The 26,003-nt window shown below is 38.3% G+C and overlaps 5 protein-coding genes across 15 annotated transcripts; 4 read left to right on the forward strand and 1 right to left on the reverse strand.

Moving 5' to 3' along the window:
- The first annotated feature begins 23 nt into the window (after positions 1-23).
- Positions 24-2,529, forward strand: LOC124190251. Of its 3 annotated transcripts, none has more exons than XM_046582851.1 (8): positions 24-154; positions 211-286; positions 350-478; positions 543-732; positions 791-901; positions 974-1,245; positions 1,308-2,100; positions 2,158-2,529. In XM_046582851.1, exons 1-8 carry the CDS (start codon positions 124-126, stop codon positions 2,287-2,289), a joined length of 1,734 nt encoding a protein of 577 aa, XP_046438807.1. In that variant the 5' UTR covers positions 24-123; the 3' UTR covers positions 2,290-2,529. The 3 variants fall into 3 exon arrangements, with proteins under 3 accessions (XP_046438807.1, XP_046438808.1, XP_046438809.1); XM_046582852.1 differs by having other exon boundaries at positions 1,311-2,100; XM_046582853.1 differs by having other exon boundaries at positions 26-154; positions 211-282.
- Positions 2,530-3,931: 1,402 nt separating this feature from the next.
- On the forward strand, positions 3,932-6,398 carry LOC124190254 (zinc finger protein 521-like). Of its 4 annotated transcripts, XM_046582858.1 has the most exons (6): positions 3,932-4,080; positions 4,159-4,266; positions 4,555-4,761; positions 4,834-5,240; positions 5,301-5,852; positions 5,968-6,398. In XM_046582858.1, exons 2-6 carry the CDS (start codon positions 4,253-4,255, stop codon positions 5,976-5,978), a joined length of 1,191 nt encoding a protein of 396 aa, XP_046438814.1. In that variant the 5' UTR covers positions 3,932-4,080; positions 4,159-4,252; the 3' UTR covers positions 5,979-6,398. The 4 variants fall into 4 exon arrangements, with proteins under 4 accessions (XP_046438814.1, XP_046438813.1, XP_046438815.1 ...); XM_046582857.1 differs by lacking the exons at positions 3,932-4,080; positions 4,159-4,266 and adding an exon at positions 4,273-4,446; XM_046582859.1 differs by lacking the exons at positions 3,932-4,080; positions 4,159-4,266 and adding an exon at positions 4,273-4,446 and having other exon boundaries at positions 5,035-5,240.
- A 692-nt stretch (positions 6,399-7,090) lies between these two features.
- On the forward strand, positions 7,091-9,662 carry LOC124190253 (zinc finger protein 845-like). Its single transcript, XM_046582856.1, has 6 exons — positions 7,091-7,329; positions 7,408-7,700; positions 7,798-8,004; positions 8,077-8,483; positions 8,543-9,094; positions 9,227-9,662. Exons 2-6 carry the CDS (start codon positions 7,498-7,500, stop codon positions 9,235-9,237), a joined length of 1,380 nt encoding a protein of 459 aa, XP_046438812.1. The 5' UTR covers positions 7,091-7,329; positions 7,408-7,497; the 3' UTR covers positions 9,238-9,662.
- Positions 9,663-10,717: 1,055 nt separating this feature from the next.
- LOC124190248 lies at positions 10,718-20,457 on the reverse strand. 6 transcript variants are annotated; one of them, XM_046582846.1, is made up of 9 exons: positions 20,277-20,457; positions 20,040-20,166; positions 14,965-19,897; positions 12,484-14,876; positions 11,770-12,385; positions 11,562-11,695; positions 11,362-11,488; positions 11,046-11,292; positions 10,718-10,950 (listed from the first exon to the last, which is right to left on the reverse strand). In XM_046582846.1, the coding sequence occupies exon 3, from the start codon at positions 19,109-19,111 to the stop codon at positions 16,214-16,216; it is 2,898 nt and encodes a 965-aa protein (XP_046438802.1). In that variant the 5' UTR covers positions 19,112-19,897; positions 20,040-20,166; positions 20,277-20,457; the 3' UTR covers positions 10,718-10,950; positions 11,046-11,292; positions 11,362-11,488; positions 11,562-11,695; positions 11,770-12,385; positions 12,484-14,876; positions 14,965-16,213. The 6 variants fall into 6 exon arrangements, with proteins under 6 accessions (XP_046438802.1, XP_046438801.1, XP_046438803.1 ...); XM_046582845.1 differs by having other exon boundaries at positions 11,770-12,116; positions 12,193-12,385; positions 12,484-19,897; XM_046582847.1 differs by having other exon boundaries at positions 11,770-11,931; positions 12,117-12,385; positions 12,484-19,897.
- Positions 20,458-20,774: 317 nt separating this feature from the next.
- LOC124189985 lies at positions 20,775-24,870 on the forward strand. The gene is made up of 2 exons (XM_046582496.1): positions 20,775-21,020; positions 21,098-24,870. The coding sequence occupies exons 1-2, from the start codon at positions 20,912-20,914 to the stop codon at positions 24,805-24,807; spliced, it is 3,819 nt and encodes a 1,272-aa protein (XP_046438452.1). The 5' UTR covers positions 20,775-20,911; the 3' UTR covers positions 24,808-24,870.
- The last annotated feature ends 1,133 nt before the right edge of the window (positions 24,871-26,003 follow it).

Raw genomic sequence — 26,003 nt, forward strand, 5'->3', positions numbered from 1 at the left:
TGTGACGTCACATGAGTCTCCTTTTTCACACATCCGGCAACCTTGAATTTTATTGTCTGTTTATTTACAAATACCAACTCTTGCCTTCGCCTGTCTTTACGAAAAAGTCTCAAGAAGAGTGTGATGGAAACGAATCTCTTTATTTCCTGTTTAGGTAATTTTTCTTAATTTTTCATATCTCAGTATACTTGAAATTTTGATTGATCTCAGTGTTTCTTGCTGCGATGCGGTACACCATTTCTTCAGCTGTTACACATACTGACAATGTTTTCAGTCTTCACCGTTCGTAAGTGATTTTTCAATTGGAGGTTTTTTACGTCTTTTAACATAACAACAAATCTTTCCCTAGAAAAACCTGCTTGCCAGAACATTTACTCCCAGTGTTTATGATGACTTGGAATGACTATAGAATCAAAGTGCATCAGGTAACTTCAGAAGTTACTGCTGAAACAAAATATTTTCTTCAGTCAAATTTGAGGTATGAATTCTTGTTGCTAAAATAGTCTTGTGGTAATCCAGTAATTCTCAACCAATTAAAATAGATCTAATGGTGTAGTGTGTGTTACACAGAATATTTCAGCCTTCAATTTTTCTTTCACTGGTAATTTGCTCAACCAACCCGTTGAATTTTATTTTTATCAAATGTTAGGGAATACTGAAATTCTCTTCCAAAACATGAAGACTGTTGAGAAATATTCTTTTCAATGTAACAGGATTATGATAAACAATCAGGTATTTCTAATACTAGTTTCTGAGATATATATTTTTAATTATTAGTTTATTATTATAGGCAGGTAACATTCCAATCAACAAATGGAAATTTAGTTATGAATATCAAATACGAGAGAAAAAAACAGCAGTCATCAATGGTACATTATCAACCAACTGCAATCCTTTTGAGGTACCTAACCATTGTGGAATTTAAATACATTAAGGAATAATAATTTGTAATACCTTTCTGTGGAATTTTTAGGAAAATTCTGAATCAACTTGCATTTTTGAAACTGTATTAAACCTCCAAGGTTTACAGATTTCTTTGCTTGCAGACGGAAAAATTGAACGTTCTCTGGACGGCGGCATGGTTTCAGCTCATCTAAAAAGAAAGGCGTCTAATTACCAGTTAGATCAACTGCTTTTTAACGCTAATTGGAGTACCTCAGAAGAAGCTTTCCTCCTCTCAGCTGAAATAGTCTTTGGAGCACAATCGCTTCTGTCATTAAAAATAAACTCATCAACTCTGAATAAGTGATATTACTCTTAAAAATGCGTAAATATCTTCTCTTTTAAATACTATTTTTTTATTTTAGTAGAGAGTTGAGCTTCGAACTTGTTTCACTGGCATTCGATTGGCGATGGTTTAGCAATTCAGTGATTCAACCGACACAAGACGGTCGAAAAGTTGTAGCATTCTCCGAAGGAAACTACTTATTTCATCCAAGTGCTAAACCGATAAATTATTTGTTTGGCTTAGTTGAAAGTAACTCATCTTCTCGAGTCTTCGATCTACGACACAACGTCAGCTCTGCCCTTTATCGTTTTGAAGGCAACATGACAGTTGACTTAAAGCCCTCGGACTCAGAGCCTCAAATTGTGACTGAAATTACACAGAAAGTCCGCACCTCATCTTTGGAACGAGCGATTCACTTAGATCTTCGACAGATTTTCCATCAATTTGGCCATTGGAATTGGGAGACAGTAGTTTTGAAGTCAGGATTGTTCGATATGCATGTATCTGGACACTGGAATCATACGATACTTCAACTTTATCGAAAGCGCTTCCAGATTCACTCGCACGATGAAGACTATTTACCCTCATTGAATGTCGAGATCAACTACTCTGATTCCCTTCGCTTTCATCATATCTTCTCTTTCCCATTTTTAGCGTGTTCATATGGCTTCTTGATTGAATTTACCGACCCCTCCTCGTTTGTTCCGGCCCGTGTTCAAATTTTGTTTCGCGACGAGTTCCAAACAAATTATTCGCAAAGTATTTTACAGTTGAATCTCTACAAACCAAACGGCTGTTTGAACGCTGACGGGTCAGCCGATTGGTTTGAAATCTCCCGGATTACTGATGGAGTTCGAAGGCAGCTCGAAAAGGTGAATTTATTGAATAAATTTGCCAGTCATTGTCATTCAGCATTTTAAATATTTCAGCTTACCAATTGGATCGCAGACGACCAGCATCCTATCAATCAACTTTTGCAGCCTATTTTACAACGATCTACTCTTGCTCACGCTTTCGGTGACGTATATACTTTGTCGAAAGTTTTTTTATTATTATTGTGATCTCGTGATGTAGTAAAGAAAAATAGCTTGTGAAGATGTAACTCGCTGTAGTCGGCTCCATAATGCTCAAGTCAAAACCGTTCAAAACATAATTCTTTCAATTTGAAATTTTTTAAATGGTGGGAGCATATTTTTACGGTAAAATAATTCAAATTTCTGTATTAATTTAGTCTATGTGCAAGACGAGTGTAATGAATGTTGATTCTTGACTTGAAAAAAAAGGTTTCCAGTAATTTATTTCTCTCAGACTGGCATCTTTCAATTAATTTTCGACTAGAATCGCACGATTGTTTAACTGGCAAATTGCAAGTGAAATGCATCCTCATTCAGGTCAGAACTCCCAAATTCCTATCAGTCAAGAAATTTAGATAATTGTCAATCGCTGTTGCTGCCGCTCAACCGCTATCTAGATGTTTAGACACTCCGCTTCCGTCGCTGGATCTTATTCAAATCAAAATTAGGAAGAAATTGCGAGTTTTTCAAAAATTCTTATCCTCTTGAAATAAAAAAGATTTCCTTTTTTTAAATTAAACATGTAGTTGGCGAGTGGGTGAATTGAATAAGGCGTCACTTACAAACAGATGCGCTTTGAGGAAAAGGTTCGAACCTCCTAGTGAGCTTAATTAGTTGCTCAGACCTAGAATCCCAATTGGTAATCAGGTGCTGAAGGTGTAATGCCGGACGAGATGCTTGATCTAAAGTCACACTAGAGGGTTATAAGTTGTATGCGCTTGCCGACGAGTGGGCTCAGTTGTGCGGGATTAATTGACCGTGTGTCAAGGGCGTGCCCGGTGAACAGTGACGTGATTAGATTGCGGGTCACTAACGAACATTCGAAACATCGTTATGGCGAAATGATCTAATACCGATAGCAAAATCACTTCTTTTTTCTTTATTTATTACTATTACGTACGACACTATCTTCGTACGACTTAGTTTTTTCGGCCACAATTTATATCAAATGCCTAATTGGGCAAACAAATAAACTAGAATAAAGGCTTAAAAACTAAACGAAACTATCAATTGGCGTCTTCATCTATCTTTTATTCGACATCCATCATCATGTTTTGACTTTTGATGTATCGGGCTTCCGCAAAGAAGGATCGAGAACACACTCTTTCTCCTTTATTTTGATTATTCCCCCTCCTACCACCCACTCTTTACCTACTATAAATAATTTAATAGCTATCTAATCCTCTTTGCTTAATTGCCTCCGAGGTGGTTCCTTTAATTACCAAAGAGATATATCGATGCACAGATCGCAATCGTGCACTGTTACTCGCGGGTTAAACTTTCAGAAGTATGTAAATCGAACCAAAATGATTAAAGAGTTTTTTTCAACCACGTTTAATCTAAAATAGTGCATGAAAGGCTGAAAGCATACGAATCCATACGCGGAACCAGAGTTTTGTTGGTAACTTTTGCTCCTCTTTAGTTTCCACTTTGAATCCGACTAATCAGAGCCAGATCCTTCATTAACCATGTTTGTTTACAAACTCGATTTTTCCCCCTCCCTACCAAATAAATCCGTGAGAATGAATATGCTGTTACAATCGAAATTATTAGCAAAAGGAAATTTGAAAATGATAAAAAAATAAAAGAAAACAAAAAAAAACAACAAATTCATGACATGTGTTGCCGTAGCAACTAGCAGACGCATAATTTTGCCTTAAGTTGCTCACTTTTAGACTTCCCAGTTCCCACGTTGAGTTACCGGTGTTTATTCATTTCCTTTCGTCACGATTACCCCCAATAAAGAAATTCAGTATTTTCTTATTTTCTTGAAATAAGGTTAAAAGATTTTGGTTAATAGGAGCTGGATTTTTGAAAGCTGGCATTAATAATTTCATTAAAAACTTCTTGATATAGGGATACCGGCTGCGAGGAAGTATTAAATAGTTGCAACAAACCAGCGTTGGTTAATCGGCCTAATAATCCAAACTCATGACATAAGCCATACAACATGGGGAATAAGAGGTATTCAAGGGGCTCATTTGTTTGCACACTATGTCCCTTCACCAGTAATGTAAGAAAAAAATTAAAAAGCCACACAGAGGTGGTCCACAATAAGATCATGGGACCCCTTGACTGTTGTGGTTTATGTTTTTCTGGTAAAGCGGCCCTGCAACACCACACTGAGGCCTATCACATTCCTAAGTATGGGAATTATTTTCATTTTAATGTTTATCTGCAACTGGAAACGAGTAGTTTGTAAAACATGTAAAACATATACTTCTTTTTGTCATAAATTATACTTTTTATTAGATATGAATGTTCTCTATGTGATCGTCGCTTTCATTCTCCATCTCATCTCCAACGTCATCATGTTTGTGTCCACTCTGATCTCAAAGAATTCAAGTGCAACCTCTGTGATTATGCAACTTCCCAGAAGAGCCACCTAAAGAAACACATGGAACGAAAGAATCACAGAACAGAATCAGACGAGGAATGGCTCATAAAAAGAGGACAAAGGTAAAACTAAACATAATCACTTGCGTTTGAAGCAACATGCCATTTTACATTTTGAATCGCCAACTCCCACAGACATAAGTGTGAAATATGTTGTCGAACCTTTCCATATCCATCAAGGCTTCGTTATCACATGACATTCGCCCATGGTGAGCAGAAGCCATTTAAGTGTAGCCGTTGTGAATACACGACAGTACGAAAGAGTCATCTTAAGCGGCATTTAGAGCTGCACGAATCTAAGGATAAATCAACGTCTAATAACGAATCTGTTGATAGCAGCAGTGCGTCTACCAACGTTAATTGTACTGATGCATGTGATCCACCTCGAGAGGAAAAAGATGTTGAAAGAAATACTGTTGATCGTCCATTGCGTAAGTTACGCAGTACAGTACAAAACAGAACTGTCAACAGAGAAAATAGCGAATCGCCGGTTGTCGAGAAGAAACGAAGCAACAGAAAGACTGCTGAGGAAGAGTCTGAAGGTGAACTTGGTCTTTTATTTCAGAAATTTTAACACTAATTTTCATTTCCTGTTTCTATAGATTCGGCTCCATCTTATACCTCTATTAATAACGTTGTCGACAACAGTAGTCATCATTCAGAAAATGTCGAATCCGTGGAAATGAGAAAAAATCTCATCAGTTCCACTTCTTCTGATGATCATCCACCTTCACAACGATTTTCGTTGCTACCTGTTTTGGCGACTCCTATCCACGAAGAAGCCCGCAAACTGAAGTCTGAGGTTTTACTAGCAACGACCCTCCCCGTGGTGCTTTCTCTACTGGAGCGTTTGCTGGATCTTTCTGCTTCCATCATGCACCAGATTCGTATTTCCATTGAGGTTGAAGTTCGTCATAAAGCCATCGAATGCTTTGAATATGTATGGAGTGCTTCTAAAATAGCAGTCGGTCGCTGGAGAGACATGGTGGAAACCTCGATGGATCGCAACACTTTTCTGAGAGCTGTACAATATGCGTACAAAATACTTCCGGTTTTTTTCAGTTTGGAGATAAATGAACATCTAGAAATGGTGGAAAACGTTATGTTACTTGCTCTCAACACTGTTAAGAACTGCCAACATCCATCTTCAACTGGTGAGTTTGATTTTTTATTTGTTTTTATTTGCTTATCATTAGTTAAGATATTATGCTCGATATTATGACATTCTAAGATAAAAGCTAATGAGTTTGTGTGTTGAAAATTTTTTAGGAGAATTCTAAGCCTGGCCCATTTGGCCAATATGTAACTTGTGAATGTTCCGGGAAGATGTTTTGATCACCTTTGGATGAAAGCTTAAAGAATGTGTCTAGTAGATATTACGAAGACCTAACCGAATTGCACTAATGATTTTTTTTTTCCCTAGCAAGCCACAATTTTTTCATTTTACTGAATTTAGTCAGAAACTTTAGTTTTCTTTTTTGTTTTCTGTAGTTTTGTTTTATGTTATGATTTTGACTTTTCTGAAGCATTTGCATGAGGGATATTGATTTATGTGATATACTACAGTGAAATAGCTAAAATGCTATTTTTGTTATACAGACAAGGGAAGCTATTAATGTTTTCTTTTTGGTGACGCTATCACGTTTCTTCGACATTTCTTTGCTTATGTCCCAATACAAGAATTTGTGTTTGTTCAATAACTCGCGCATTCCAAATTTTATTTCGTGATGTTTTTATGTTTCTCAGTTATTAGACTACGAAACAAACCGATTGAAATTAAGTCTGTTTGTTTGTGGAAAAAATGGCAGTTATGGAATATCAGCAAAGGTTTAATAATCATGACCATGATTATTTCACATTTTAAAAATTTAAAAATTCCAATTCCAATTTTAACTTGGCTCATGTTAGACTTAAGAAAGAGGTAATACAATCAAAGTTAAAAGCTCGCGTACAAGAATTCGAGAAAGAAATGCTAACAATTTTACATTTTAGCCAAAAGTAATATCACTCTAGCTTGACTTTAGATCAAGCATCTCTTCAGGTACTGAATTTCTGAAGCGCCTGATTACCAATTGGGAATCTAGGTTCAATGAGAACTCACCAGAGGTCATCACTCGGGAGGCGAGAACACAATGCCTGGATTCACTAGATTTGTGACACCACAGTGGCGCCGGAGCGGGTGTGTGAGAAACTTCTAATGCTCACTGGGAGAATTGAACTCCCATCCCCAAGGCAAGGCACACCTGTTCACAAGTGACGCCTTATCCAACACACCCACTCTTCCACAGTAACATATAGCAATAATAAAAATGTATTTTTTATTTCAGTGGATGTACGCCATAAATACATAAAACTTGATTGTCCCCCTCCCTACTAAATAAATCCGTGAACATGAATATGCTGTTACAATCGAAATTATTAGCAAAAGGAAAAATTTTGATAATGATAAAAAAATAAAAGAAAACAAATTCACGACATGTGTTGCCGTAGCAACTAGCAGACGCATAATTTCGCAATAAGATGCTCATTTTTAGACTTCATCACAGTTGACAGTTCCCACCGTTGAGTTACCGGTGTTTATTCATTTCCTTTCGTCACATTACCCCCTTTTTCTTATTTTCTGGAAATAAGGTTAAAAGTTTTTTGGTTAATAAGAATTGGAGTTTTGAAAGCTGGCATTTAACAATTTCATTAAAAACTTCTTGGTAGGAATACCGGCTCCGACGAAGTATTAATAGTTGCAACAAACTAGCGTTCGCTAATCGGCCTAATCCAAACTCATGACATAAGCCATACAACATGGGGAATAAGAGGTCTTCAAGGGAAGGAAATGGCTCATTTGTTTGCACACTATGTCCCTTCACCAGTAATTTATGGAACAAATTAAAAAGCCACACAAAGGAGATCCACAATAAGATCATGGGACCCCTTGACTGTTGTGGCTTCTGTTTTTCTGGTAAAGCCGCCCTGCAACACCACAATGAGGCCCATCACATTCCTAGGTATGGAAATTATTTGCATTTGAATGTTTATCTGCAACTGGAAACAAATAGTTTGTAAAACATACTTCTTTGTGTCATAAATTATACTTTTTATTAGATATGAATGTTCTCTATGTGATCGTCGCTTTCATGCTCCATCTCATCTCCGAAGTCACCATGTTGCTGTCCACTCTGATTACAAAAAATTCAAGTGCAACGGCTGTGAATATGCAACTTCCAAGAAACACAACCTAAAGAAACACATGGAACGAAAAAATCACAGAGCAGAATCAGACGAGGAATGGATCACTACAAGAGGACAAAGGTAACTAAACATAAAATCACTTTCGTTTGAAGCAACATGCCATTTTACATTTTGAATCGCCAACTCCCACAGACATAAGTGTGAAATATGTTGTCGAATCTTTCCATATCCATCAAGGCTTCGTTATCACATGACATTCGCCCATGGTGAGCAGAAGCCATTTAAGTGTAGCCGTTGTGAATACACGACAGATCAAAAGGGTCATCTTAAGCGGCATTCACAGGTGCACGAATCTAAGGATAAATCAACGTCTAATAACGAATCTGTTGAACGCAGCAGTACGTCTACCAACGTTAATTGTACTGATGCATGTGACCTACCTCGAGAGGAAGAAGATGTTGAAAGAAACACTGTTGATCGTCCATTGCGTAAGTTACGCATTACAGTACAATCCAAAACTGTCAACAGAGTAAATGGCGAATCGCCGGCTGTCGAGAAGAAACGAAGCAACAGAAAGACTGCTGAGGAAGAGTCTGAAGGTGAACTTGGTCTTTTATTTCAGAAACTTGACACTAATTTTCATATCCTGTTTCTATAGATTCGGCTCCATCTTATACCTCTATTAATAACGTTGTCGACAACAGTAGTCATCATTCAGAAAATGTCGAATCCGTGGAAATGAGAAAAAATCTCATCAGTTCCACTTCTTCTGATGATCATCCACCTTCACAACGATTTTCGTTGCTACCTGTTTTGGCGACTCCTATGCACGAAGAAGCCCGCAAACTGAAGTCTGAGGTTTTACTAGCAACCACCCTCCCCGTGGTGCTTTCTCTACTGGAGCGTTTGCTGGATCTTTCTGCCTCCATCATGCACCAGATTCGCATTTCCATGGAGGTTGAAGTTCGTCATAAAGCCATCGAATGCTTTGAATATGTATGGAGTGCTTCTAAAATAGCAGTCGGTCGCTGGAGAGACATGGTGGAAACCTCGATGGATCGCAATATTTTTCTGAAAGCTGTACAATATGCGTACGAAATACTTCCGGTCTTCGTCAGTTTGGAGATAAATGAACATCTAGAAATGGTGGAAAACGTTATGTTACTTGCTCTTAACACTGTTAAGAACTGCCAACATCCATCTTCGACTGGTGAGTTTGATTTTTTATTTGTTTTTATTTGCTTATCATTAGTTAAGATATTATGCTCGATATTATGACAGTGTCATTTTCTTTTCTTAAAAAAAAGGTAATGAGTTGATTGTTGTGTTTACAATTTTTTAGGAGAATTCTAAGCCTGGCCCATTTGGCCAATGTAACTTGAATGTTCCGGGAAGATGTTATTAGATCACCTTGGGATGAAAGCTTGAAGAATGTGAATGTGTCTAGTAGATATTACGAAGACCTAACTGAATTGCACTATATGATTGTTATGTTTTTCATAGCAAATCACATTTTTTCCATTTTACTGAATGTAGTAAGAAAGTTTAGTTTTCTTTTTTGTTTTCTGTAGTTTTGTTTTATGTTATGATTTTGACTTTTCTGAAGCAGCATGAGGGATATTGATTTATGTGATACTACAGTGAAATAGCTAAAATACTATTTTTGTTCTTATACAGACAAGGGAAGCTATTAATGTTTTCTTTTTGGTGACGCTATCACGTTTTTTCGACATTTCTTTGCTTAAGTCTAAATACAAGAATTTGTGTTTGTTCAATAACTCGCGTATTCCAAATTTTATTTCGTGATGTTTTTATGTTTCTCAGTTATTAGACTACGAAACAAACCGATTGAAATTAAGTCTGTTTATGTGTGGCAAAAATGTCAATTACGGAATATCAGCAAAGGTTTAATAATCATGGCCATTTATTTGATTATTTCACATTTTTTAAATTTTAAAATTCCAATTTTAACTTGGCTCATGTTAGACTTAAGAAAGAGGTAATACAATCAAAGTTAAAAGCTCGCGTACAAGAATTCGAGAAAGAAATGCTAACAATTTTACATTTTAGCCAAAAGTAATATCACTCTAGCTTGACTTTAGATCAAGCATCTCTTCAGGTACTGAATTCCTGAAGCGCCTGATTACCAATTGGGAATCTAGGTTCAATGAGAACTCACCAGAGGTCATCACTCGGGAGGCGAGAACACAATGCCTGGATTCCTGGATTCACTAGATTTGTGACACCACAGTGGCGCCCGAGCGGGTGTGTAAGCCACTTCTAATGCTCACTGGGAGACTTGAACTTCCATCCCCAAGGCAAGGCACACATGTTCACAAGTGACGCCTTATCCAACACACCAACTCTTCCACAATAATGATAATAAAAGTAAATATATATTTCTAATTTCAGTGGATGATCCCCTTAAATAGAATCTTGTGTATCGATGATTGATCGATACTGGTAAAATTTTAACACACTAAATTTCAATCGGTTTTGGTTTCGCTGATTAACAAATATTATCGGCAGCTTCATAATCAATGAAATTATCTAACAGATCGACTTAAATTTTTTACGATAATTCAATTTCCAGCACTTGAAAGATGTGTCAATTTACCCTTTCAAAAATAAATTTTGATGAAAGCATAGTTGTCATAAATTCAAAAGCGATAAGTTGAAGGAACTTATTCTTACCTTCCTTGAATCGGTTTCTAAATAGCTTTCTAACATAGTAATTATAATTCTAGTAACACTATAGGCCCTAACATAAAAACATTTTCATTGAATCGAATTAACAGAATTGTGTGCAATTACATACTTTAAATTATCTCAATTTTCATCGTTAAAATGTATTACCATAAAAATGCAGTGCCGCAATATTACTATATCTACACGTTAAATAAAAATTCAAGTCAATAACGAGCTCTTGATATTTGCTTGTAGCATTTCTAAAGTGAGTTGGTAGTCTATAAGATGAGCCGACCTTGGAGCCGACCACCTGTGTCGAGGAACACCATGTTTAAATTTACGGGACGAGGGTTTGGTGACACTGGGAAATCGACTTATCTGAAGGGGATAAATTTCCCCAGCGAAACAAGTGTAACAATAAAAAGAAAAGCTGATTTGAACTAATGACGAACAAGCTAAATTGATTAACTTACCCTTGCATTTTTCTTTTGATTGGGTTGTCAGTTCCACTACAGTCGTGCTGTCGTAGAATTGGATGTGCACAAGTTGGGACGCGGAAGTTTGAGCCACATTCGAATTGAGCACTGGATGGAGGAATGAACGGCTTGAGGTCACTTCATGTTGTTTGACGATGTAATGGACATTGGCAAACGTCAACCACACACCCGAAGAAGAGTTATGTTCGCGGAGACTGAGCAAAACCTAATTCCAGGCGTAAATCTTTTAATAAATTGCTAATTAGTTACAGTATTCAGGTTTTAAAATAAACTCTGTTCATTTCAACATTACCCATTTCTCAAAATGCACCAATAAAATAAATGTGATGCGTAGTGAATGTATCAGCTTAATGATCCACCTTGTAGGAAGTCTAGTCACCGGTAGGCCTACTTGCCGCTGGCTCTTACAAAAATTCCAGCTGCATCAGATAGACCAAAAGAAGAGAGGCTAATAAACCAAATGTAAATAAACCACTATTAAATGTTACTCACGTGACTCTATAAAAAATTGACAAAAGTTTGAAGTCGAGATAACTTATTCGAAACGTAGAATTTCTCAGATGTTATCACACCACAGTGACGGATAGGCACAGTCTCTTGGAGAAATTTCCGCTGAAGTTCCCACACTGAAATTACTCAAACAATTACAACGCATTTTTTAAAATCAAATGAAGCGGAAGGAATTGACCATTGAACTTACGTAGTATTGACGACAGTATTGATATTGAAAAGGGTCGCAGAGGAGTGCGGCACTCTCCTCTCAGGATCGACAGGCGACAGCCAACAATTTTTTAATGAGCTCCGTGCCAGGATCTCAAAGTACAGGTGAAGAAACAGCATAATTGTGATTGACGTCGGTGTCCTATTGGAAATTCCAGTAAAAGGAGGAGTATCACACTTACGTGCTGTTAAAATTGGATTGATTTTGAAAGAATCTAAAAAAAATTCTAAATTTCTGATGAATTGGAAGAGGCATCCAATAATTTGTCCATTGAAGTGGAGAATTTAAGTCAGCAATCCTTAATGGCGAAAATATTATGTGCTCACCTGTGAAAACAATGAGGTCAGAATATTCTTATCAATTTATAGACACACAAAAAAAGAAATAGGTAAAGGCTTTAACACTGTAGGGAGACTTGTGAATATCGTAAATGCAAGTTTATCGTGAATCTGAAACCCCTCAGCTTGTCCTGTCCAGCCGCCCACCGCCGTGTCCAGGACGTTGTCGGCTTCAATTCTATAACAAAGATAATCTGTCTGACCTGCAAGAAATCCACTCCATTCAGTATCTGACAAGATAGTGAGTGTGTTGGCACCTGTAAAGGCAGAAGAAAGAAGGCAAAATATGAAAATTATTTTCTCCTCATAAGAACAAATAATTGTTAACCAAAAAAAGAAATGAAGTTAACCAAACCTTATTTGTGTTCAGAGCATATTCAGAGTTCAGTTGGAGACCAGACCCCCACAGCTCAAGCAGAAGTAGCTGATGTGACACTTTCCTTTTTTTAAGTTTATTTCTTTGGAATACAAAAGGTATCTTGGCATTTTCAAAGACATGGCAGTTTGTTTTGTCTTTTTAAACTTTTCAATATCTAAAATTTGTCGGCCAGAATATGGATAAGACAACTTCAAGCTTTTAGAACTGTGTTTGGTGTTTAACACTGCAATCAAGTGTTTACACAACTTTGGTTTGGTCTTTAAAACACATTCTAATAAATGATGTGAGCCTTTTTATTTTGAGCCACACTTTATTTAGTCTCGTGATTGTTCGGAGCTTTGGAGCATGTTCGGAGAAAAAATTCTACTATAAATCTAGAATGCAGACGACGGTTTCATTGTTGACCGATTTTGTTATTTCCCTTTTAAAAAATTAATTCGCTTTTTTTACCAGCCCCGGCAGGCCGGCAGCCCGTTTCTTCCGTCAGCCGTCTCCGAAGAAAACGAAACGACTGTGAATTTAACAAAACCTTTGAAAATTTACAGTAACTTAGAAGACAAAATTAGTAAATTGTAAATTAGCGTAAAAACTACTATGTAACATGCAACCAGCCAGGATGTAATGTACACCCACTTCCATTAATATGGTATACAGTCATTGCGCAAAACAACGCACCTATTTTGGCTTTAACCAAAATTCTTCTTTCTTACAAAGAAAAAAATGTAACCCTTCCCTCTCGATAACAAACAACAAAGGCTGTACACCACTGTGTCCACTGTCCAAAATAGGTGCGTTGTTTTACGCAATGACTGTATACCATATTAATGGAAGTGGGTGTACGAATATGACTAACTAAATTAACAATAAACGTCGCTGTCTTTCATATGTATCGGGATTTTAAATTTATTTTTTTACTTTATTAGTCTAGCGTTACACTTAAATGAATAAAAAATAAAAATAACAAAACAAAAAAAGAGAAAGACTTTTAATAAACAAGACAGATGATGCTACAAAATCTACGATTTCTTGAACAAAGAGGAAACCCAATTTGAAACGATTCCAGACATGCTAATAGATTTCTTTTGCTCGGATTTTTTCGAAGATGTTTCACTACTATGTGGATTTTCCTCATCAAATTCGCTCGCATTTTGGTCAGAACTCACCTCTACACAAGTGTGTTCATTTTCTGTCGCTAATGCATTAGCATAACATTTTTCGCTATTTTCGGCTGACTTTGGATGGATGGGGACATTCGCGATGGAGGTGGCAGGATAACTACAGTCTCCTGCGCAACCTGTCGGATTTTCATGTATTTTTCTGTCGTGATTGACTTTGGTAGAATTTTCCTCCGTTGACTGACTTCTTTTTTTGTCGGTTTCTCCGGCTGTAGACTGTCGAATTAGGGATGCGTTTCTAAGAGCTTCATTGTGGCTTTCACGCACAGTCGTGCTCTGTTCTGGACCGCTTCTTTTATTAGTGGCAGCTGTGAACGGTCGCGTTGTTGAGATTAGAAACTATGGTGCAATACCTTTTAGTTTAGTTGAAACACTTTGGTGCTAAGAAAGAATGAACTGCATTCTTTGTTGAGACAAAAGAGAGTGAGTGAGTAGCAAGCAAGACGACACTAGTCTCGACTCAAGAAAAGGGGGGGAGAACAAACGTTGACATACGTATCACACAATACGTTGAAGCAACATTGAAAGAAAACATTCTCAGAAGTAGAGAGAAGGTTAAAAAACAACACAACCCCTTAAACTGAACGGAGCGTGAGAAACGATAATTCAATGTTTGATTTAGACTAAATCCAATTTTTACTTTAGATTTCTTGGTTTTTGAACTTGGTTTGCGTTTGTTACATACTGAGATTCGTGAGATTCACCTTGTTCGCGTTTACGCTCGTGACAATTGGCAAGAACATGATTATTTAAACCAGAGAAAGAACATAGGCTAAGTCTTGCGAATGTGAGTTGTGAGGACGTCGACGTTTGTGCTGCAATAAACAGAGCCATTTCACGTCCTGATTAGGCCTACTCTTGAGATTCGCGATGATCAAACATGGATTCAGCAAGTAAAATTTTGGCTATCATTTTTCTTTCTTGTTTGTTCAGTAGATTGTAAAAGTGCGTACACGTTGACTCTGTTTTTAATTCGTTTAGCTTTTTCTTCAACTTGGGACGTTTGACTCTTTTTCGGTCACCATATAGCACAGCAAGTGTGGGTGTGTTTGCTCTGTTGATCTTCCCTCGACATTAAATGTAGGGGCATTTGTTGTCATCCAGAATGTGTACTGGGCATTCAATGGTGCATTGAGTATTCCGTCCAACTTGGGCATTCAATGGTGTCATTGAGTATTCCGTTCAACTGGGGAACTTGTACAGATTATAAATACGACAGTGGTAAATAAACGTCAATCTCTGGGCCCATAACCTGTTGAGATTAGAAACTATGGTGCAATACCTTTTAGTTTAGTTGAAACACTTTGGTGCTAAGAAAGAATGAACTGCATTCTTTGTTGAGACAAAAGAGAGTGAGAGTGAGTAGCAAGCAAGACGACACTAGTCTCGACTCAAGAAAAGGGGGGGAGAACAAACGTTGACATACGTATCACACAATACGTTGAAGCAACATTGAAAGAAAACATTCTCAGAAGTAGAGAGAAGGTTAAAAAACAACACGCGTTTGGTATGAATGAGTAGTAAAGTTCTGGCGATTATATGGCGGAAACTTTGCACGGTAAATAGGATTAGGCTTAAAACTTCCTTTCCGTTGAGTGCTATGACTGCTATGTCCGCTATAGATTTGTCTGGAAATATTGACGGAAAATTTACCGATTTTGACTTACGTGCCTCATCCACGTTATTTTCGTTAAACCAATTTTGCAGTTCAGTCAACGTCTGCAAACGAATTTCGTAGCCAGGTTTTTGTTCACCCGCAACACGACCCCTTATCAAACTAAGATATTCGTCCGGACTTGGTGAATAAGAACGCAAAGCCCCTGAATCCAGAAGACGGCCGCTCTTACTGACCTGCTCCGGAAGCAAGCTCATCACTTTTATTTTTTCTATTTCTAGTTCAAATACGAGGTCTTGATGGTTTATCCATTTCCCGTCGGAATTGTTTTGTCGCTTCAAGTTTTTTTTTAACAATTAGAGAAAATTGGAAAAACCAAAGTCAAAATGGGCATTGAAATCCTTTTATTCATCTTCTCTTTTTCTCTCCTTTTTCTCATTTGTACAAAAGGAGTGAGATAACTTACATAACGGGAGTTTCCAGAGGGACAACGACACCGTTAAGTGTTACTGAGTAAGGTGAAATAATTTTTTTATATGTATAATTGTATATCGACAGATGACTTTCAAATTAAGATTTATTAAAGACTTGTACCACGCTATTTGTTTTAAATTCTAGTTAGTGTATTTCAAGTTTGAATTCTGCTGTACTAGTACACTCAAGATAATATGTATACGGTATATAAACAATATTGTGTTTTATGCAAGTGTTAATTTGTGGGATTTTTAAAAAATCTTTTTTTTTTCGAAGATTTTTGACAAATGTGTTTTTTTCGTATTAAACGGGCTGAAGCTTTGGTAATCCATGTCCATGTAATCCATCAGTAATCCATGTCTAGAAAAGGTTTTTTATCTAATATGGATAGTGCATCCCAACCATTCCAGATTTCTTCATAGATTTTTTTTCATTTTCTCGTTCAAATAATTCTACATGATCCACATTCTGCAGGGTCTGATGACGATTGACTGGAAAAATCGGTAGGTTTTTTGACATCTTCATTATTTGCTGAACATGGCTGCATAGGATTTTCCATATTGGAGGGCCCTTCTGCGCCACCTCTGGGATTTTTAATATGCTTTGTCTTGTCGTAACTGGCGCTGGAAGAGGGCATTGTTTCCGTCGACTGAATTATTTTTGTGTCGGTTGCTCCGGCTGTAGACTGTTGAAACGCATCCCCAGCAACAACATCTTCACTGTTCCTTCTACCCACATTCGTCCTCTGTCCTGAATAACCACTTATTTCATTGGTAAGCGCCGCATTCAGTCGACTGTTTGAAGATTGGTGAGAGGTTTGAGATCGTGGTACTTCCGTTTTCGCATTTCCTTTTAGAAGATTTTGCAGTTCAGTCAACGTCTGCAAACGAATTTGATAGCCGGGTCTTTGTTCCTCAATGACACGACTTCGTATCAAACTCAGATAATCGACTGCACTTGACGAATGAGAACGCAGGGCCACTGAATTCAGAACACGACCGCTTTTGTTAACTTCGTTCAGTAAGCTCATCGCTTTTGCTATAGCAGTGTCTAATCCTTGCGACTTTTCCATGGCGGTGAATTTCCTCGCGTAACTAATTCCGTGCAGGGATCGATTTTTCAGCTTTTCAATGGTGTCAAAGCAGATTTCAAGTTCAACTTCAATGTCTGGGAGCGACTTTTCCAGCAGTTGGCGATTCTCGATAACTTGTCGGGTAGACTTCAAGTCGCATCCATTCATGCTTTCCAACATGGTAAAAAATGTTTTGTAATTCCTTTGCCCCATGTTCCACATGGTTTCTTTAATACGCTCATTTTTTTTGTCGTTGGAGGCGTAGAGGACTGAACTGTTGAATTTGTTGTACATGACGTCGTCCGAAGGTGAAGTCATGGGGAAATGGGCGGCTCGGCAGGCCTCGACTACGGGCGGAATGGCGTTATCAGCGAACGTCACCAGCAGTCGAATGTTCTCCTTGACATCTTCACCAAAGATTGACAGAACTGAATCAAGTACGTAGCGTTGCGTAGGAGTCAGTCGACTATCAGCCGATGCGGCCACGAAACAAATGGCGTGAATTTGGTCGATTTGAATCTCTTGCTGCTGAGTCAGGAAAAGATGAATGCATTTTGTAATTTCTTTATCTCTTTCGATACCTCTTGTGTCTCCATAACCGGGCGTGTCGATCAAGGTGATGGAGTACGGAATGGCCATCCCTTCGCGATGGTGGAGAGTGTAAGCTGTTACCGAGTCCGTTTGACTGTGTGCCTCATTTCTGACGACGGAACTGTCTTCACGGACGCACTTGAAACGAAATGGATCCTTCCACTGGACACCCAGGATGTAATTAATCATTCCGTTGATGAGCGTGCTCTTGCCGGATCCAGTGGCACCCATCAGAATAATTACTTTGCGGTTTTGACTGTTTTTTAACGAGGAAATGGTTTCAGTTTGTCCCTTAATGTCGAAATAGCGCAGGTTTTCGCCAACCGGTCTTTCCTTGGTGTTGAGCTGGTAGACCATGGGCTGGCCGTCTTTTATTAGTTTGGCGAATTCTTCTTGCGTAAATAATTCAGCAATTTTCTTTTTTTCGGCGTCTGGGATACTGCGCTCGATTGGTTTACTTCTCTGATCCACCGTGTTGCTGTCGATTGCCATTGTAGAGCCTTGGTCTTGATCTACAATTGCGCTTTCTTCTTGCTGACAGGAAGATGAGTTTGCTTTTCTTGGAATTGTTTGCATTCTTGCCGTTTCTGCTTTGACGGGCATGTTATCTGGTTTTCCTTTGAGGTTATGTAATTGACCCTTTCCTATGCGATCAGCGACGGATTCTTTAGTTTTTTTGTATTGACAATGATGGCTCTCATCTGTGCTGTAATCTGTTCTTGCTTCTACGTGGTTTTGGTTGTCAGAATGGAGTAGCATCCCGTTTGAATTCTCCTTCAACAAATCCATCGGATCACTTGACTGCTTCATCGAATTTTGCTCAAGATTTTCGGTTTTCATTAGCGATCCTTCATTTATAGGTACTATTTCCACGTCTTTTGAGTCTGATGATAGAGACAAGTTCAAAATGTCAGCTTCAGTTGGAATATGATTTGTTTTCGTGATTACTCTTTGGAATTCATCCTTTGCTGATTTTGCCTTTTGCTGATGGTTAGATTGAATTGAATCAAAAGATTTTTCATCACATAGAACTAATGTTGAAACAGACGAGCTTGAAATGACAGGTGGTTCATGATTAATATTATTTGATTTGTAAGAATACTCTTTGATTTCACCGTCATTAGCTGGGTAGGAAGGCGGAACTAGTGCTATTAGGGAACGGGTGTTAGTATTGAAGGACGATTCTGAGCTAAAAGCTTTTAATTTCTTTTTCATATCCTCAAAATGATGTTCACTAAGAGATAAAATTGCAAAAACAGGAAGCTCTAAAGATGAATCTTGAATTCCAATAAATTCTTGCATGCGCGTCAACAGTGGGTCTTTTACGTAGTCCATTTTCAAAAGAAACACCAGTGCAAATTTATCATTGGCCATTGGTTCCAGAGCATCGATCTCTGATAAATCGTACATTCTCAAATTTGTGTCTTTTAACAGTGAACACATCTTTTCAATTTCTATTCGTCGTTTGAGTAACCACTCTGCCATGCCGAAAAACAAATAAGACATTCTTTTCATTTCATTAAGAATGTTTTCTGGAAATCCCATCTTCAAAAAATCTATTTCGTCAGATTTATTTAACTTATGTAGAAGTTCAGAAATAAGCGCATGAAACTGACACATAATTTTTTTGAATGGAGGGACACCGCATGCGTCGACAAATGATTTCAGCAGTCTCATTCTGGATAGAATTAAAGCGAGTTTTATTAAGTTCTTTCTCAAGATAGAAGTCGTCCTTCATTTCGATCAAAACGCGAGCTCCGATTTGGTCCGGGATATATCGTAAAACAATTTCAACTGCTTGCCACTTGACTTCAGCGATTTCTTTGCCAAAACCCACGGTTTCTCTTAGCCACTCGCAGGACTGTTGGATTGAGCAGCACGTCTTTAGAGAATTTTTATTTAGGCTGCAAAAATTTGTACAAATGACATTGTTTAACTCTACTGGCTGTTTCTTTATTGGAATCGAGTTTAAGCTGATTGCCTCATTAATGTAAGCTTTAGCTGCAATGCGAAGACTATTTTCTGCTTTTTCTTTCGTTTCGTTCCGATCAATGGCTCTCCGCATGGAAAAGATGAATTCGGCTCCATAAACGACTTGTTCTACCATATGCGTTGCTGTTTCTCTTCCTCCGTAAATTAACTGGTACCAGTAATAGTCTAAAAGTTGTTCTCTGATAACTTCGGTACGTCGCTTAAAGCGGAAGAAAACGTCAAGTTGAACCGTATTTTCTTCATCTTTAACAATTGAATTATTTTTTAGGTAACCATTGAACCAAACTTGTTTGAACAAATTGGAAAAATTGGTTTCGTCCAAGTACTTGTTTTTGATTTTTTGCCTAAAATGCGAATTGATTCCTAGTTCGTGATATTTAAACGTGTCACTTTGTTTGAAGAAAAAAAAAGGTTCATTTTCAGAGGTGGGAATGATTTCAATGTTGTGGTCTGGCATTTTTATACTACTTCCTGTAATGCATTATTACAAATAAAAATTTCATATTACGTAATTGCTGAAAAATGACAGACAATAAAATGGATACTCATACTCCTTATAACTCGCGCGGGTTACACTGAAATGAAGACAATAGGCAAAACCTTATTTTCTTACCAGATATAATGACGTCGGTGTTATAGTCGTAGAGGTCTCCGACTTTCACTTCGCGTCCAAGGGCCGATAATCGAATAGGTTTGCAAGTCATTCGTGAAACAGTACGTTGTTCCATTTCGGAGAACCACTAAAAAAAGCACCAAACATATTAATTTGTAATGCAATTGTAATAGTATATATCATTTGTGTTCAGTGTATTACAGCGTATAGGCCTACTTCAGGAGGACGCTTACCTACCATTTTATTTGTTGTAAACACTTGAAATCCAAAAAGAACGATCAACAATGTTGTTGGCTATAGTTCAAACCTGAAAGTGTGAAACACAAAATTTTGTAAGAATATCAGGTGTAGCTATTTTATGCACGACAATCAGTCCATTATCCTCTAAATTGAGGCCACCGAATAAATATGCGTCATTTCTGGTGATAGCTGGTGCTTGTTATTGCGAGTTTCCTTATCTAAGCGCTAGGTTTTGGGCAAATGTTCACTCCTACGGAAATTGAGCGACCTTTAGTTTACGTAAACTATGATCATGACTATAAATGATGTTGCAACTGAAGCCTCTCCTGCTTACAAAACCACTAAACACATAAAGTCGTTAGTAAATGTTCTTATCGTAACATGGAATTTTAGAACGTCAACAAAGTGAAAAATGACGATAAACGAATAAGCAAACAAAGAAAATAAGTTCAGGGTGGAGTTCTGGATTGGGAAACCGTGGGAAAGGTGGCGAGAAAAACGATAATTCCAAATAGTCATAGAGGAGTAGACTGCATAAGTTCTAGTTATAAGAAATTGTTGCTAAAACCCGTCAATTACTTAAACAGCATTATTAACAATCATTATTTTGCATAAAAGCGAGAAAGGTAGACATGGCGGATAGCAAAGTGATTGAACGGCACGTCACCAAAATGGTCGTGTTAGGAGGCCGATTCCAACTGGGAGGCTTGTACGACTATCTAATCGACCACACCCTTCCAGGTAACAATAAAAGTTGAACTTAAGAGTGTATGATTTGTCTCACGTATATGGAAGTAAAATTTTGTTAAATGAATAAGATCGGCAGTATTGGGCATTGGATGATGTGGCATCCGCCACTCGAGTCGACGACCAGTTCAAGCTCGAATTGGAACTACCTGACTCTGAATCCACTAGCAACAAGTGGGAAAACATGGGACTTGACGATCACCTGAAAGCCACCGTCATAGCTGGTCTTATTGAAAAGTACCGCGGTGCTGTTGGCTACCTGAATCACCGACAAGGACTGGCACAAGTCAGTCGAACATTAATTTGCCGGATTAGCAAATGGCAAGAAAATTTAGATATACCAACTCTCTTTAATAAAAAGACTCCACTTAATGATGCCTCTGGAGACGAAAAGCCATCGCCCAAATTGGAAATATGTCCAACCCAAATTGTGGCTGGAATAACCTACGGAGCGGAAGCTTACTGCGTCCTAACGCAGGAGCTCAACGGCAACAAAGAAGACGAAGAGGCTCGAGAGGCTGCCGAGGAATACCTGTCAAACATAGCGGCCAAGATGAAAGAAGCTTTAAAAGAAAAGCAAAATTTAGCAGAGTTTAACGATCAGTTCGACAAAGAAAAGAAAAAACAGTTGAACCGCTTGAAATGCCATTTATACGTTGATGTCCTTACTCCGGCTTTCCGTGAATGCAACGTTGTGGATGCCTACAAAAACTGTCTCAAACTCATCCAGCAAGTCCAAATATCTGATATTGGAAATACCAGCAAGATCGTCCCGATTGCCGTCCGCCTATTTCCTCTAAAAGTGATCATGGAACAAGCTGGAGGAGAATTGGGTGTACCATTCGAATTCCAAGACGTCGACGGCGAATTAATAGCTTGTTGTTGCCATGTCTTGGACGAACTGGAGCGAGTCGATGCAAAGATTGAAGTCTTTCGTAACAGCAACAAAAAGGTCAGCTTGACATCTTTAAATCAGTTTGAAAAAACTTTAACTAAATACAAAGAAATCATGAAAATGAGCTTTAAAAAAGGCATCGTGAAAGCCCGTCAAACTGGTGACGAGGAAGAAATCAAAAAGATCGTCAAAATTGCCGAAACTCACTCCCTTTTCAAACCAACTCAACTGAAACGTTGGCTTGGCTACAAACAGGCCGAGTTTGAAATGTCAAGAAAAATGTCGACGACCAACAAAATCGTCTTCTTGACTGACAAAAAACAATTAGAGAACGAACTGCGCGATTCGTTTGAAAAGAAATACGCTCTGGTACTGAGCATCCCGCCGCTGGATGAACGGACAAACGACATCCTACTGGAGATGAAAAATTACGTTGAAACCTACGAGAAATTAGTGGAAACTAGAAAGCGGACTAGCAGTGACGACATGGATGAATATAGCAGTGAGCCTGAAGATGATGACCTTCCGTGGCATATGATTCCACGAAAAGAGAAGCAGGTAATGATTAAAATCCGTGAGCTCGCCGCTCACATAGAAAAGAATAAACACCTAGAAGACAAAGTTCAGTTCTTAGTCTTATTTGGAGAGAGAGGAACCAAGAAACTCGTATGTCGCTATTCTTTGTATGAAGACGGACAACTGCTTAAAGACAACGTAAACCAATTGCCCCGGCCTCCTACAATGCTGCTGGTTTTCTCGGAGACCAGAAATACCAGCAAGGGAATGTCGAGCATCCAGCTGAAGTGGAATTGTGAAGACCTCGGTTTCCCGTGTCATTTTATTGTAGAATACCGGCAGAGTTCCGGTGAAAATTGGATACAAAAGAAAACGACAAAGCCAGGCGAGACTGAAATGAGGATCCCTTACAAAGTCGGATCGACTAATATGAAGATTAGAGTGGCGACCGACTCTTGCATCGGTCGAAGTGAATTTAGTGAAATGATCGACACAGAAACTGCCTTGGACTCTAACGAAAATGAAGAACTGGAACCTGAGAACGAATCGGAACGGATCTCTAATGACGGACAGGAAACAAGTGCTCCAAGTAACGAAGTTCATTTGACGCCACTAGCCAGCAGTGAGGTGCGTTTCGCTGAAAGGATCGCGAAAAGCTGTATAAGTATCGGGAAGCGAAACGGAATGGATGTGTTGAATGTACCACTGATCAAATGCAATTCTGGGCCAAGTACATCCGGCCAACGATTTGCATTCAACAAAACCGACAGTTATAAAGGAAAGATGCAACACAAAACGATCCTGATTATGGGCGCCACCGGTTCCGGCAAGACGACGCTCATCAACAGCATGATCAATTACATTTTCGACGTGCAGTGGGAAGACCCGTTCCGTTTCCAGCTGATCCAAGAACAGGTGACCGGAAGTTCAAAAGCTGAGAGTCAGACGAACCGTATCACGGCTTACGACATCCATCACGCGGAGGGATTCCGCATCCCTTACTCTCTGACGATCGTCGACACGCCCGGCTACGGCGACACTAAAGGCCTCAACCGAGACCAGGAGATCACCAACATGGTTCGCAAGTTTTTCGAAGACAAAAGTGGCATACAGGAACTGGATGTGATCGGCTTTGTCGTTCAAGCTAGTCTTCCTCGTTTGACACCAACTCAGAAATATATCTTCGACTCGGTGCTCTCCATCTTTGGCAAGGATGTGAAAGAGAACATAAACTTTTTGTTGACGTTCGACGACTGCCAGTTACCGCCTGTGTTAAAGGCCATTACTGAGGCTGATCTACCCTATCCGACAGACCCTCAGACTGGCGATCCGGCCCATCACAAATTCAACAATTCCAGCTTCTTTTGTTTTAACTCGCCTGACAGCGAAGAGACTGATGACGATAATTACTTTGATCACTTCTTCTGGGAAACAGGAATGGAAAATTTCCAGCGCTTTTTCACCGTTTTAGCTACGATGAATACAAAGTCTCTTGCATTAACCAAAAAAGTGCTTGACGAGAGAAAGCGGCTGGAAGCGACAGTGGACGGACTCCAGCCGCTCATCAAAATCAGATTGACCAAGATGGAAGAGATGAGGAAGACGAAAATGGTTATTGCCAACAGCCAAGCGCAAATCGAAGCCAACGAAAACGTCCACTTCGAGGTCGAGGTTACTAGGCCAAAAAAAGTTGACATTCCAGCCGGCCAGTATCTGACCAATTGTAACAAGTGCTATGTAACATGCCACAATCCGTGCCAAATCCCAAACGACGACGGAAAAGTCGATTGTGCTGCCATGGATCGTTCCATGCCAAAAGAAACTCGCACCTGTAAAATTTGCCCGAAAAAGTGCATCTGGTACATGCACTCCAACCAGCCGTATAAGTGGGAATATGTCAAAGAGAAGCAGGTCACATCATCAGGCGCCATTAAACAAAAATACGAACTGGAACTAAAGAAAAAGCTAACGGCCAAGGAGTTGGTGGAAATTCTAGAGAAGGACGTCGAGGATATCAACAAAATTGTACTGGAAAGAGTCGACACTGTTACTCAATGCATCAAGAAGCTGGATGAGATCGCCCTGCGTCCGAATCCTTTCTCAACGCCCGAGTACATCGATTTGATTATAACCACCGAGCAACGGGAAAAAGGTGTCGGCTACAAGGATAGAATCGAGAGTTTGGAAAAATTGCGCGAAATGGCCATCATTACCAGTAAAGTGAGGAATAAAAAATTGTTACTGAGCTTGGACGAAAAAGACGATGAACTTGGCGATGGCACGGTAGATCATGCTGACGATCATTATGGGGCCTCCATGCATAGCCAAGTTGATCAGGAAATGTTCGAAGGTTCTTTTATATGTAATTGAAAGTTTTTTATGATCAATCCATCTGATTAAATTCCATCATTAAATGAATGTCATGTTTCAAAATTCTTCCTTTTTTAATTGCTTTATTTCATTCGTCAATAATTCTGTTCGAGCGTTCTAATAGAAAAGTAGTAAAGTTTTAAAATGGTACCTCTTTCGTGGATTTCAAACTCGATTTAAAAAAAATAGTTGCTCATAGAAAATAAACGGCTTAGAGCAGGCTTGCGCTAGACTTGTTGCCAAGCCCAGCACAAGCTCGCGGATTCCAATCTTAAAAACTTTAACTTTTAATAATACTGTTTTTAAGCTTGGACCAAACTTGTTTATTCAAGGTTACCCCAAGCCTTTTATTTTAATGTTGTGATAAGCAAACTTTACGTATTAATGAAAAAAAGTTCTGACTTTGATGAGGATTGAATCAACAACCACTGAAGTTGCAATTCAGCTTGCTAACCACTCAGCTATAGAGACCTTATCAATAGAGGCAAAATGTATGTATTAATTAAATTAATAATTAATGAAATGGACTCTGTCATTTTTTCGTTGCAGCAGAGAAAACATTGGAGTACGTTTATAAATAAAGTAAATACGTTAAGTTTATGATAATTGTGTTGCTTAAAGGACTTGTTCTTTTTTATTTAACATACTTATAAGCATTAACATACTTTTTAAAACTTTAAGTACGTTAAATCTATGATAAGTGTGTTGCTAAAAGTACTTGTTCTGTAAACATACTTAATTTCATTTTATAAACATACTTATTTTTTTGTAAGCATGTTACACTTCGAAGAAGCATGACATTTTGCTTTTCAGTTTGTTTATAATTCTTACCAAAATGCTTAACGTGTTAAGTAATCTTAAAGTGCTGAAATATGGCTAAAATAAGCATCCTACTGCTGCTGTGCAGTGTTGATCTTGAAAGAAAAAATGCAACTATAAAGTATAAATATATTTTTATTCATATAAGGAATTCAAATGAAACATATATGCAATATTTATTTCATAATTAGCCTATAATATATAATCAGTTAATTTGTTAATATTTATGCTTGCGCCAAGGTAATTCCAAGCACAGCAAACATGAAATGTTTGCTGTGCTTGGAATACCCTCATTCTGAGCAATCAATTTAAAAAGTTAAAAACTATTGCCTTGAAATAGACTTGCGCAAGCATAAATAAAAAGGGGAAATATAATA

This window comes from Daphnia pulex, chromosome 3 (assembly GCF_021134715.1).
Source record: "Daphnia pulex isolate KAP4 chromosome 3, ASM2113471v1".
Taxonomy (NCBI): Eukaryota; Metazoa; Arthropoda; class Branchiopoda; order Diplostraca; family Daphniidae; genus Daphnia; species Daphnia pulex.